Source organism: Phalacrocorax carbo, chromosome 10 (assembly GCF_963921805.1).
Source record: "Phalacrocorax carbo chromosome 10, bPhaCar2.1, whole genome shotgun sequence".
Lineage (NCBI taxonomy): Eukaryota > Metazoa > Chordata > Aves > Suliformes > Phalacrocoracidae > Phalacrocorax > Phalacrocorax carbo.
Genome location: NC_087522.1, coordinates 22,456,612 through 22,470,342, shown reverse-complemented (window position 1 = coordinate 22,470,342; position 13,731 = coordinate 22,456,612). Strand labels below are relative to the sequence as shown.

Here is a 13,731-nt window from a genome sequence, read left to right as displayed (position 1 = left end):
TCAGGGAAGGTTTAGATTGGATATTAGGAAAAATGTCTTTAGTGAAAGAGCGGTCAGGTACTGGAACAGGCTGCCTGGAGCGGTGGTGGTGTCACCATCCCTGGAGGTGTTCAAAAAATGTGTAGACGAGGCAGCTTGGGACATGGTTTAGGAGACATGGTAGTGTTGGGTTGATGGTTAGACTTGATGATCCCAGAGGTCTTTTCCAACCTTAACGATTCTATGGTTCTAAGTTTCCTGCATTAACTGTTGGCACTTGCACTTGAACTGCCCAAAGCTTTGAACTTCACTTGAGTAGCAATTGCATATCTGATGTGCACGAGTGCAATTTATATTTCAGTCTGGTAGTATAACCAAAGATGATTGGAAAAGATTGTGTGTGTGAAGGGTATAAGCATATGAATTATACAAATTGTTTTAAAAAAATCATCAAGACAACAGGTAAGATCAAACTAAATGTAATGATATTTTTAACTGAATGATAGTAGAAGTAACCTCCATGGCGCATAAATATGTAAACCTTAAATTTTTTCAAAAAAACACATTTCAGTTAAAATGGTCTGGTTTTCTAGTATGGACAAGGGCAAATTACCAATACTGTAATTTTCAGGAATTAAGTTCTGTGAGTTTTTGTCTGAGTTAGGACTGACTCATAAAACTTAGGTTGCTGCTTAACAGTTGGTAAGCCTTGTACCTTAATATAAACTTTAGTCTAGTCTTCTTTTTCATGCGTTCCACTATGGTTTCTTAAGGGCAGGATTCCTGTTGCAGTCTTTCAATGTGCCTCTAACATACAGTTACAGAACTATACAACTTCTTATGTAAGATTTCACACTGAGCACCTTAACCTACCTGTTCGGCAAATATTTACATTCTGAACTATTTCTTGTATCTTGGAACACTGAAATTGGTTTTGAAATGTTCAAGTGATCTCTTTTAGTACTTGAAGTAGATGGCCTATCTAATATAAAACAGTTTCAACCCCAAATATGTTCATACTGCAAGAACTTGGATGGCATTTTGGTATGTCTGAGCTGCATGATTAGGACATTTCAACTACATTTTAAACCAAAGCTTCCCCTTTCTTTTATCTGTACTGAAAGTCCTGTAATGAAGACTAACTTGTATGATTCAGGATTTGTTAGATTTGAGCTGGAACCTGGCCACTTTGTAGTGAGTATGCCAGCAAAGTACCTTGAATGATAACAGTTGTCTTAATGCCCTCATAACTTGTTAAGAAAGGCATATTTTTTCCACTATTAGAACAATTGACAGGTAAAAAATTGTGGAATGTTTCACAGATCACCATGGGATATGGACCAGATACAACTGGGCAAGTGCAGGAACAAGGCATAACAAAGCCAGTTAAGGCTTTGTTGAAAGAAGCGTTCTTGCATGGAACAAACTGAACAGTGCCAATCACATAGAGCAGCCATGCAGGGAAGACATAGTTGTCTAAGCCAAATGGCATGTTCTCTGCAGGAAGCCGTATCCAACTCATGTTCTTTGAAAAACCTCATCTTCCTGAGGTTTCATTTCAAAAGTGAGACTTGGAAGAATCCCAAAAGATTCCTTTTTTTTTAATTTCTTTTTTTTTCTTTTCCTCATGATCAACAAAAACTATGATTCAGTCCATTATATCATGAAATATGTTAGTACATATGTCCAAAATGATTAATCATAGTGCTTTTTGTGTAATCTGCAGCTGTTGATGCTGATGGGTATTTGGACTAATGCCTCTGATATTAGCTCAGAAAAAGCTTTGATTTCAATTACTCTCCTCTATTTTTAAACAAGCCATAAATTCATGGCGGTGCTTCACTTCTCCATTATTTTTTTTTCTGCAGCATACTAAACCAGAGGCTTTTGTGACTAAATTGAGACTATATTCAATTAAGTGAATTATAATTTATCTTCACAAGAGGAGAGAGGGTAATTTACCAGAAAGAACAAACACAAAACAGTGCAAATCAGCCTTTAATAGGATTTCAGTAAATAATTTTTTGAATTCTCATTCATTATCGTCACAGGGTTATGGCATTGTTCTCAGAATTATCCAATTTTGTTTGTAATAGTACATCTCTCAAGGCCTAATTCAAAAAGGACTGATTTGAAACCTTTGAATTGAAGCATCTGAGTAGCCTTGTGTATTTAATAGAGAGTAAATGTAACAAAGCTTTGCTTAACTACGACTTCAGAGTCAGATGCTCTTCTTTCAGAGAGTTCAGTGTATGTGGAAAGAGAGCAAGCACAATAATTTGCATTTAGAACATCCAGAGCAATTTAAGACAAGATTGCAAGGAGTTTTGTGAACAGTAGTGAGAACATCCCACAATTTTCTACAAGTGGATAGAACTATTCCTACTTTCTTTGTAGGAAAAATGAACCATTAAAATGTTAAACGAGTTGCACAATGTCATACAAGTTTCAATGACAGAGCCAGAAGTAAAATGCAGTTCTTCTGAAATTTCAACTTCAATGTCCAGATGGCATTGCTAGCATTGCTATCCCAAAGGCTTGCCACTTTGTGAAGGTTTTGTTTTATTATACTTAGATCAATTAATAACTCTCAAAGATTCATTATGAACCTTCAGAAGGAAAGACAGCTCTTAATGAGGAAACTATTATAGAATCAAGATACTTCGCTAGGCTGCATTTAACACTGTTGTAAGAGGTTCTACTATCTGAAGTACAGGTTTCTAAATTGATATGGAGTACGCAAGCTGGTTTTAGGCAACTTCTGTGTAGAACGAGGCACACAAAATTCCGTAATGTATTCAATGTTGATAATCTGAAGGGAAGTGGGCACAGACTTGCCTTCTTCCTATTACTTCAAACTAATGCATCCTGTCATTTCTTAGTCCTTTTCTTTATACTACCTGACTCCAATCCCATTCAGTTTGCCCCAAAATCCCACCCTCTGGACTCCAGATCTACAAATATCTGCCTTTCATGCTTGTCCCTGTTCTTTGTCCTTCATATCAACCCAACTCAATGGTTTCCTGCTCTTTGCCTTCCAAACTCAATCCCTTTCCTCCACTCATTTGTTGTTCCTAATGGGTACTAGTCTCACCTTCCCTTCCTTAATTCTGTCTAGTTTGATTCCATCCCTCTCTTCTTATCCAGAGCCTCTTATCTGTCCCACTCTCTTCTCGTTCCTTCCTTTCAGTATTACTGGTTCTCAGCGGTTGTTATTTTACCCACTTAGTTGCTCCCCAGTCTTCCATCAATCTTCGGATCTGGCTGTTGCCATCTTGAATTTACATCAGATTCTTTCCTCCTCCCTGTGTTCACATTCCCAGCTACTGAAAATCATTGAGCCACTCACACAGGAGGAGCTTTCTTCTGCTCTGAATTTGTGTCCTGCTTAGAGCTGTCCTGACCCATGGCAGTCCAGTTTGGAATCTGGGTGAAAGGCCTCACCTTGTGAGCTGGAGCATGCCCAGAGCAGGCAGAATCTACAGGAAATTTAGCTGGTAAAATCTTAGTCTCTACTGAATAGGTAGTAACAGCAATCTCTTACCCTGATTTCTGAAGAAATACCATTTTACAATGGCTGTCTGCTTTTGGTCCATGTTTCCCAATAATTCTTGAACAAACTAGCTAGCTTGAACGAAATTTGAAAATGGGGTAGAGGTTCTTACAAGGCTTGTGTGCCAGCCATATAGGGAAGAGATCCTAATGGTGCCTTTACTGAGGGAAAGTTCAGTGTTCACTGGAGAATTCACATGGGAGGACAACCTTAAGAGGAAGGCCTTTGGCAAACAGGTTAGGTGGCTCAAGAACTATGTTATGATCATTTTGCTTTGCAGTCTTGGGAGGGATTCTGACATCTAAGTGAACTGTAAGCACCAAAGTAGAAAAGCCAGGAGTGCAGAGAGGAGGCAAATTCTGGAAGTTGGGTGCAGAGGGCAGACAGAGTGGACAGGAGCAAGGTAATTACTGTTCAGTAGCACAAAAGACATTTGGAAGAGGGTCCCATTCTTCCATCTTTTAAAAGGCTGTATGACATGCAGTTCATGACACAGGTTTAAATTACAGGGAAATTCTTTGTGGCCTGCCAGAGCTGAGAATCAGTCTGCTGTATTAGATGCAAGGCTTGTATGCATCTCCACTGGTAGTTTGCAGCTGCTGGAGCAGTTGCCAGCGTCCCATGTTCTGACTGGTCAGACATACCCTCTTCCCCAAAGCAGTACACCTTGTGTCCCAGCTCTGGACCAAGGACAGCTGTGAGTGGATGTGAAGATAGAAGATACATGAGAGGATGGCAGGATGCAGCAGAGGGGTGGTGGGTGCTGAACTATCTCTGAGAGAGTTGCAGGAGGCACAGGGGGATGGGGATTACCTATAAAACCACTAGTTGCAGTTCGGTGTAACTGGTGAGTCTTTACTGGCCTGCACAGTCAGTTGAGTTGTGAGCTCCTGGCTTGTCCTTGTTCAGCATACAGATTTACTGTAAGGGATTAGTTAAACAGATTTCTGAGCTCCTGAGGCTGATCTATGGGTTGTACAATGTCAAGGACCTTGACTTACATCCTGCATTGATTGATGACGCCTGCCAAGAATGTTACAGTGATTTGCATTGCTGCTCTTAATGCTCAGATGATTTGCCAGATATCTTTATTGAAGAAAAAGAGATTACTCTGTCATAGCAATATTGTAAATAAGGGGCTGACCTCCTTCTTCACCGGGACTAGAGGGAGTGCATCAGTATTACTGAAAGGAGGAACTTCAGAATCATCATGTCTAGCGAGTAGCTTGCTCTGTTTATCACTGTGCTCTAAAGCAGTGGCTTGCTTATAGTAGTGTGCTGTTCAGCTCTGGCTGTTACCTGTGGCTGCTTCTTTAGCTAGAAGATTGACATGACTATTGCTGAATCACTGGAACAAACAGTGACTCTCGGTTCAGAAGCAGAAACTATGCTGGGACAGTATAGGGATACATTGCATGATGTGGCCAAATGCAATTAGGTTACTAAAACAGAAGCAGTAAATCAGGAGCAATGGAAGACTTGGAAGATGTTGTAAAAGGGATCTCAGGGCCAGTTTCTGCAGGCCTTCTTCATGTAAGAAATCCCATTGCAGTCAGATCCACTGAATCCCACTGATCAAGTAACAAAAGCAACAGGGCTCATTGCACAGCTTCATACATTTTTTTTCATTATTTTTAAGTAGGATCCCATAGATACAAAAACAGATGTTGAAGCACTGCTGCAGGCAGTCTCCAAAAAAACCCAACCTCCTGCCTAAACCCTTCAGTTACATTTTCTCACAACTGAGAAAGCAACTCTCAGGGACGAAGTGCTGCCTGTGATCTTATTTTATACCTTCCGTTATGTACTTGATTTATAAGGAACAATTTTGTTTCAGTTCTGGTTGTGGAATTGGGAAACATTTGTATCTGAAGTGGGTAACAGAAGCACCACTTTCGTGATGGCTCTGAGAGGGGTTTATAGCGGTAACCCCATTCTGCCCTGGAAGGAAGAAACTTGCTTTTCCCTTTACCGTATCAAATGCCACTTTTCCTCCTTGCCTCCAAGGTTCAGAAACTGCTTCTAATTGTTGCTCTGTTTTTTTATCTTTCTCTTGCCTGGTGCTTTGAATGTATAGCTGTCTTAGCTGTCTTTCAATTTTTTACTGAGCCCTTTTTTAAGCCGCCTTTGATGCTAGCACTCAGGCTATTAAAATCCCTGGGGATAAACTTCCCTCTTCTCCTCTTCCCTTAAACTATGCACTCTTCTTCCATAGTGTCACCTTAAAAATGACCTTTCCAAGTGCTTCTCAGTAGCTTTCTTCTCTACCATTCATTTCTTAAGCCCCTTCTCTGTCTTTCTGTGCGCTTCTGGGTTCTTTATACAGATTCTAAACCTTTGTGATGGCAAATAATATATATCCATGCCTCTGTATATACTGATACTTGTAAAAGTAGTGTGATAATATTTTTTATTTTAAATTTGGGCAATTTTTAAATTTGGGCAAGGTAAAAGTGGTAGATTGGCCTCTTCAACATAACTTCTGTCTTGCAAATATGTCAATTATTTGTTCATTTGTTCATCAACTATGTACCATAGACTTATTTTGCTAATTTCTCCTTCCTGTCCATAAAAGTTGACCTTCTTATGGCATATTGTCCTTGGTAAGAAATTACTAGCCAGATGTGCGGCAAGTTAACTACTACTTCTCAGTGTATATTCTGGACTTCTGGCTTTGATCTAATTATTCAAGACCCTATATAAGTTGTTTGCACTAATAAACTTGATTCAGTTAAGGGTTGTATAAGGCCACTCCCTTCTGTGGACTCCAGGACCTGGGGATTCCTCTTGCCCAGCCCCTGGAGGCCAACCTTGTGTGCCTGGACTCCTGGAGGTCTCTCCATCCTACACTGATAGATGCGGCAGCTGCTTTCCCCTGTGCAAGTTCAACCAGTAGGGAGTCTCACTGTGTATGCCAAAACCACAAACACTTACAAGGACAGAGGATGCAGGACACTGATGCAGCTGCCTACGCAGAAGGCACTGCCTTCCACAACACCCACATATAACACTGCCAGCACTCATATGAAACACAAGCATAGACAGCCATGTCCCCTTCTTCCTATCCAACTGCTCAGGATTGAAGTTTGCTAGTGAAAACACAGAGACCCTTGCTTTTTAGGTCTGCAGAGCTGATCCCTCAAATACCAACATGGGCCCTCTGCTTATCTGATAATGTTGCCTGGACCCTGATCTCTATTAACTGCTCTACAGGTTTTTAACTTGCCTGATAGCCAGCTTGCTGCTCACTAGCAAGCATGTGTACACTCACGAGTACCCCTGCCACCCTGACTATCAGCATGGGCTCTATTCCCATTTAATATTTCTGCCTGGACTCATGACCTCCTGCTGACCTGCTTGTCCACTTTAAAGTCTGTTAGCGAATTATACACCCCCACGTGGATGCATTAGGCTCTCCAGCCCCCCACCCTCTATGCCAGTAGCTGGTACACAGGCCCTGTGGGCAGCGCTTCCCCGCTCTAGGTGCTGATGCCAAGACCCTCATTCGCTTCACCTCAGCAACCCCAGTAGCTGGCATCTGGAACACAGACCCTGGGATTCATGGTCCCCTCTCCAGCTGCTGGCAGACACCCTCACACCGCTCCAGTCCCCCTAGTAGCTGGGACATAGACCCTGTCATGCATAGCCCCACTCGCACTGCTGGCACTTAGACTCCTACTTGCTGCAGTTACTGGCACCACAGATGATGGGAGACACGTTACCTGAGGTTGACTTCAATTGCTGACCTGAATTTACTCTGCCCAGCCTCCCTGGTAGCTGGTATCCTGGACCCACGCTCCTTAGGTCCATGGCCCTGTGGCTACCAACACTGAGCCTCTCACTGGCTTCATTTGCTGGTACCACTGATGTGATGGCACTATCACCTGAGGTCTTCTGACTCCATTGCTGGTCCCAAATCCACTAGTCTGTCCAGCTGCTGGTATCTGGTCCTTACAGCACTCACACATGGGGTAGAGCATGTGATTACATGTAAAGATCATCAAGAAAGGATTTAATAACAAAAAGGACAGACGGTGGTGATCAGACACAGCACTCAGTCAGACAAGTGTACTGATCTACTGCTGCTTACATGGGACCACCTCCTTTTATACCCCCTTCTCCTTCCTGACCCCCTCACCTTAAACATTGATTAATAAGTTTTGCATAGCCCTGCAGACCCCCCCCAAATATCCTAAATCCTCCTGTCCCTCTTGTTTCCCCAGCCATTGGTAATTATGAAGTCCAGGTTGGCTCACTCCAAAGTTATGCTTCAGTTTCTTAATGGCCTGTCTAGTAGTGACTGGAGAGTTTGTCACTGTCTCTATTATTCCTTATCTATTACATTTGTGTCCATGTGTTTTTGTTGTTTATGACTTTCACTATTGCTCTTTGAATGGAAAAGTTCCTTGATCTGGTAATCCGAATGAAGCAGGTGCTCTGTCATGCCACGTTCCCTTATGAATACAGGCACGGGTACCTAAATTTTGTCCAATGAGAGTATTATTGATTCTTTGGCTAGAAATTAGCATCTGTCTAGTTTGAGTTGAAATATGATCTGAAAAGGAAAGTCTTAGGAGATGATTTTTAACCTCTTTTCTGGGAAGGTTTAGGTAAAGTGGTGATATCTATGAAATAAGTTTTACTATTGATTTTACATCAGGTTCAGTACGTTTATCCGTCCGTTGGAGAAGCAAACGACCTGGCAGTGGATGAGATTTCACAGAATTGAAACACTGAAACTGTATGCATTTCTCTATATATACTGGCTAGTTTTTTATGTGAATGGCAAAACCATTAATACTTGTAACATTCCTTTTGAAAGGCCAAAGCTGTGCTGAGGGGTTGGCAGCCTGCCGGCTGGAACCTTTTGATCCACCGTGCACTTCCTAACAAACCTTACCAGGTGTCCTTTCTGCTGGTCTATGGCAAGGCTTTGATGTGCTGAGAACGTGGTCACAATGTGGGGCAGCTGTGTCTCCAAAATAGGAACAGGGAAAGCAGAAGGGATGTTCGGATCTTGCTGTATGGGTAGTCTGGCTGTGATGGTCCAGCTTTTGCAGCCACAGTGGGACCAGTGCAAGATTTGGAAGCCCCAAGAGACTGACACTGATTTGGTGATAACAGTTCCTGGCTCTGCGTTATGATGAGCAGGAGAAAGCACATCACTGTGTGTGGGGCATGAACAGAAAAGAAAGCATTTGGTCTTTGGTGGTGTCACTTGCTGACCAGATGGGTGAGATAAAAATATTGCTTGGATGAGGTTTGCTTGCAGGCTATGGGTTCGCTTTGCTTTTGACCTGTAAATCTGATGCCTAATGCTCCTATTAATGTCATTGCGTCAAAGAGCCTTGATCATGCTCTTCTGTCAGATTTATGCTGAGGACTTTAAAAACTTGGGATGGGGGAAAGCCTCAAGAATTCGTATGATCCAAGTATAAAATAAGAGATAGCAGGCAGGGAAGCACAATTAAATGCTACTGCTCGGTGTCAGCACTGTGCTTGGCGTACCAGCGTCTGGAGGAAGATCTAACAAGTGACTGCTGGACACTTAGCATTGTGTTTGATAAATGAAAAAGACAAATACTGTGAAGATCTTTGTTCCCAGGGAGATATTAAAGCTGGAAGTAATGCAGAGTGTTTATAGGGAGGCATAGTATTCAAGGACTGTTTTGTTTCTTTTGGTCTTTCCAGGTGTTCCAGGACCTTGGCACTTCTGTGTTGTCAGGTGCATTTAGAGGATTCAACATCTGCCTCTTTGCATATGGACAGACAGGTTCAGGAAAAACTTACACAATGATGGGAACACCTGTGAGTTACACCATTCATCTTACTCTTAGGGTTGAGGGCAGGATGTCCAGCAGAAACACTTCTTTATTTTTAAACTGTGATTATGATGCTTGTTGAGCAGAATGCTTATACATGTTTTATTTGGTATTTATATATATAAAATGAGAGTTAAGTCTTTACATTTAGGTAGATAATGTAGCATCAGCTAAAAATACTAGAAAATATGGTGTAGTTTAAATATTTATTTTAGATAACCTTCATCTTACTATGTATGAATCTTATCACCATGTTAGAGGGCAAAAAAGGATCTATACCCCTGAATAGTTCTGGGTTTTAGAAACATATAGCTCGCAATAATACTAAATATTAATTCTCACTGAATTTTTTGAGCTATGCTGAAATTGAATTACTTCCACAAATCAAACGTGATACAATTCACACGAATACTTTTGTAACAGGCTTCACTATCTACTTGAGACATTTATCTGTCACAAAAGTTATCCTGTGGCCTGTGTGAACTAATACTTGCTTCACTTCCAGTTTTGAAATGTATCTGAATGGTGTTTGCAGAAGCTGTTAAATTTTGAGATTCTTGTCTACCAGGAACACTTGAAGCGCATTTTAATCTTGGTACTCAGATCGATGGAGTCAGCTGAGGATTTTCTGCATTCTGCTGCAGCACAAGGCAATTTGATCTCTATCCATAAATATTCTTGGCTGGTGGTGCAACAAACCTCTAAAAACCAAAAATGTTATTTAACAGTTTGCGTGAGTGGACGACTATTTCCTACACCCGTGAGATTCCGTTTTTAGGGTGAAATAAGAGTAAAATTTGTTTAAACCCTGAAGATAAGAAAATGACTGTTCTGGCATGGTTTGTGCTTTTGACAAGAGTTTGGATTTTTAAAATTTCATTTTCCCCACAGACATCAGCAATAGGACTTTGTTAAATCATGACTTGATTCTCTATTCATTTTATTCTAAATCAAGCTTAATTCCACAAAAGCCTGAAGAACTGTTAAAACTGGGGTTAACGGGTGACAAACTAGGATATTTGTATTACATTATTTTGAAAACATCTTAGCAGTTCAGAATGGCCACATCTTGAAATTATCATTATTGTTTTCCAAGGAAATTTCCAGGTGTGGTGTTACTAAGAGATTTCTGGCTTATAAAGTGATTTCTTTCTCCAATGGAATCCTGCTTTGATCTGATCTTTAATAGCACATATTCACTGTGAAACAGTGTTCAAAACTAGGAAGAAACAAGTGTTTGGTATAAACGGAACTTTTGTCCACAGTGGTCCACTTGAGGAACCTGGACTTTCTGCCTGCAACACCATTTCAAGAGTGCCTTCTAAGAGCCTTTCGTGCTATTCAGCAAGCAGATTTCATCTAAGCCTGAGAGTCTTTCTCAAGACGCATTGGCACTGTCATCACTAAAGTGTGAGCACTCATGTCAGAAGGACAGTTCACACAAAAACACACCGTTAGTTCAGTGTTGTGTAGACTGTTCGGGCAAAGTTTAAATTGGCTGGTTTGGGTAGTGTTAGCAGCCCATATCTTGCTCTCTCTGAGAGACCAGATTTATAAATCTAGACCATAAAGCTGTTCCAAGCTCTGTGGTGCTATAACATGAAGAAATAAAATTAGAATAAGGGAAAAACAAAACATTCATGACCAATCCAACTAGCTTCAGTGTTGGCCTGGCTTCATCTAGACTGCAACACCTCTGACATAGGCGTGTCCAGTATCTTTCCATCAAACATCGCTTGGATTTAACCCAAGCCTCTAAACTTCTCATTGATGCTGTGTAAGTTGCACTCAAATGACTTTTGCTATAACTAGCATTTGCACTGAAGCTAAGACAGCTGATATTACGCAGCACGTGTGTCCCTGCAGTGTTTCACATGCAAGATGCTTTGTCTGGAGTAGTAGAGTGTTGCCACGCTGTTCTGAACTGCACGTAAGAGTGGTTTGTATTGTAATCTACCATACAGTCATTACTTTAATGCTGTGCTACGATTCTGTCCTTTTCTTATAACTTGGCTTTTATTTAAAAAAGAACTTTGCAAGATTGATAGCAACTGTATGGTTTAATATTTTTTTTGTTTATTATTTCAAGGCATCCATTGGGCTGACACCTCGTATATGTGAGGTACTTATTTTCTATTTCACTTGCATTTGTGCGGTTAGATTTTATTGATGGATTTAAAATTTACTTAAACTTCCGGTTTGTGCAGGGCCTCTTTTCAAGGAAGGATGATTACTCAGACAAGACAGCATCTTGCAGAGTAAAGGTCAGGTACGTGTGTCACTGTTTTGGGCAATGCTCTAATGCTTTCAGCAACATATTCCTGTAATCAAACAAAGCAGAGACTAGTTTATTTTGTTCCTGCTTGCTCCGATGGTAATAATTTTGAAACAAGGAGGAGAACACAAAGAAAGGATGAAAAAGTGTTGGGTTTAGTTTCTATCTCAGTGTAGTTCTTTGGTTGCTTTCTGTTCACTTTTGTGTACGCAGCTGAAATAGGTGTGTGTTAAACAATATGTAAATTTTTTAACTCTTAAATTTGAGCTGTAATCCTACATTTGATTCTTATTCTTCGTTCCCATTGATCTAATGAAGCATTATGTTCGGAAATTTGGGAATTTGAACTCACTAGTGTTAAAAAAACATATTTTATGAATTTTTGAATAAAATACTAAATGTCTCTTGCTTCTTGGAAATTTGCTGCTATGAGTTCTTTCTACATGCACTGCATGGGAAGGAGCAGTAACAGAGATAATGAAAATTAATTCATTAACTTTATCATAAAAGATCTATGTAAAGTTGAGGTAGCTGCTTTGTCTAAGTAGATGCTTTATCTTTTTTTTTAATAGTGTGCATTTAAAAATAAATTTTTTTCTTTTCAGTTTTCTTGAAATCTATAATGAGCGTGTCCGAGATTTGTTAAAACAATCAGATCGAAAGAAACCTTACACACTTCGAGTCCGAGAACACCCTGAAACAGGACCGTATGTTCAAGGTGAGAGCAGGCTTCACAACTGTCATCAGAATTTCAAATAAATGTGTATCAGATTTGTGTGTATCTTTGCATGTGTTCCTGGCATGATCCTAATTACTTCTACTCTTCAGGAGTTACTTTCCTCAAATATTTTGCTTGTTAGTATGAACATGTGTAATATACTGAAAGCTTTGCCTCTGTTATCCCACTGGCTGGATATCCTGCACTTTTCTGTTTGCCTTTCCAAGCATAGGTCATGTGGAAGCCATAGTGTTTTGCTTTCTTAATCAAGAAATTCACCAACATCAGCTCTGAATGGGTTGTACAGGCCAGCTGAAGGTCCCTCCATACCCGTTTCAGTTCTTGGCGGCAGTATATTTACAAAATAATAATAGTAATAATAAAAAAGTAGGTAAGCGCAACTGTTTGGTGTTGCAGGCCAACATGAGAAGCAATTAAAATCTGTATTACCCAGGTGAGAACACAATAAGCTTCATTTTCCTTCATTGAACTGAAAAAGTGCAGGATGGGGAATGTAGGTTCATTATATGATTAAAAACATCTCACACTTTTTAATTCACACTTGCAACAGCAGCCCGTCTGGTAGCTTTGTGTTTTCTAATGAATTGTAGCTTTCAAATCAGGTGACAGAGAATGGATGGAAAAAACCCCATACGCATATCTTTTCCATTTCCATTTGTCTGTCTTATTTTAGTTATCTTCTCTCTCGTTGTTTTTTTCCAGTTCATTTCCACTTTTGATTGGTTTCTTCACTTCAGGGTCTTAGCTTTAAATTGAAGTTTGGCCATTGTTATCTGTAAATTGATTAGCTCCTGGTATAAAGTTTGCCTGCTACATTGCGTGTTTCTGATCAACAACTGACAAAAGGCATGTCCCTGACAATCAGTGCACCAGTGCAAAATCGTACAGAGTAGCTTTACAGTGGAGAGCAGAAGGAAGAGTCTCTTCTAAACTGATGCAGGTTTCAAAAATGGGTGAGTTTGTTTAGAAAGTAAATGCAAATGTTTCCTTTCCAGTGTGCCTTATATCTAGTGGGCAGAATTCCAGAGTTGCCCCTGGTATCACTGACTCTGCAACTGCTTGGCTGGCCACCAAATAGGTAGTAACACCTGGGAGGTATGCAAAATACATATCACACCAGATTTTACTGGTCCTGTGACATCATATCAAATACTGATTTTTTTTCTGGCTTTTAAATAGAGGTGTTGTCTCTGTTTTGTAGATTCCTTCCGTTCTCCACAGGTCACCTTTCTCCCTGTCCTTTTCTTTATCACAGCATTACATGTCAGACTGTTATCCCCACTTCAGAGATTAAGCCAAGATGTGACAACAGATAGTGTGACTTGACCTTGTGATTGAATGGAGCCTGGAATCCCCAGCTTTC

General features: G+C 40.4%; 1 protein-coding gene across 1 annotated transcript in view; it reads left to right on the top strand.

Moving 5' to 3' along the window:
- STARD9 (StAR related lipid transfer domain containing 9) overlaps nucleotides 1–13,731 on the top strand; it is a 119,359-nt gene that overhangs the window by 47,017 nt on the left and 58,611 nt on the right. Inside the window, 4 exon segments of the mRNA XM_064462435.1 lie at nucleotides 9,224–9,340; nucleotides 11,444–11,476; nucleotides 11,562–11,623; nucleotides 12,235–12,347. Coding sequence (XP_064318505.1) covers nucleotides 9,224–9,340; nucleotides 11,444–11,476; nucleotides 11,562–11,623; nucleotides 12,235–12,347 — 325 coding nt within the window.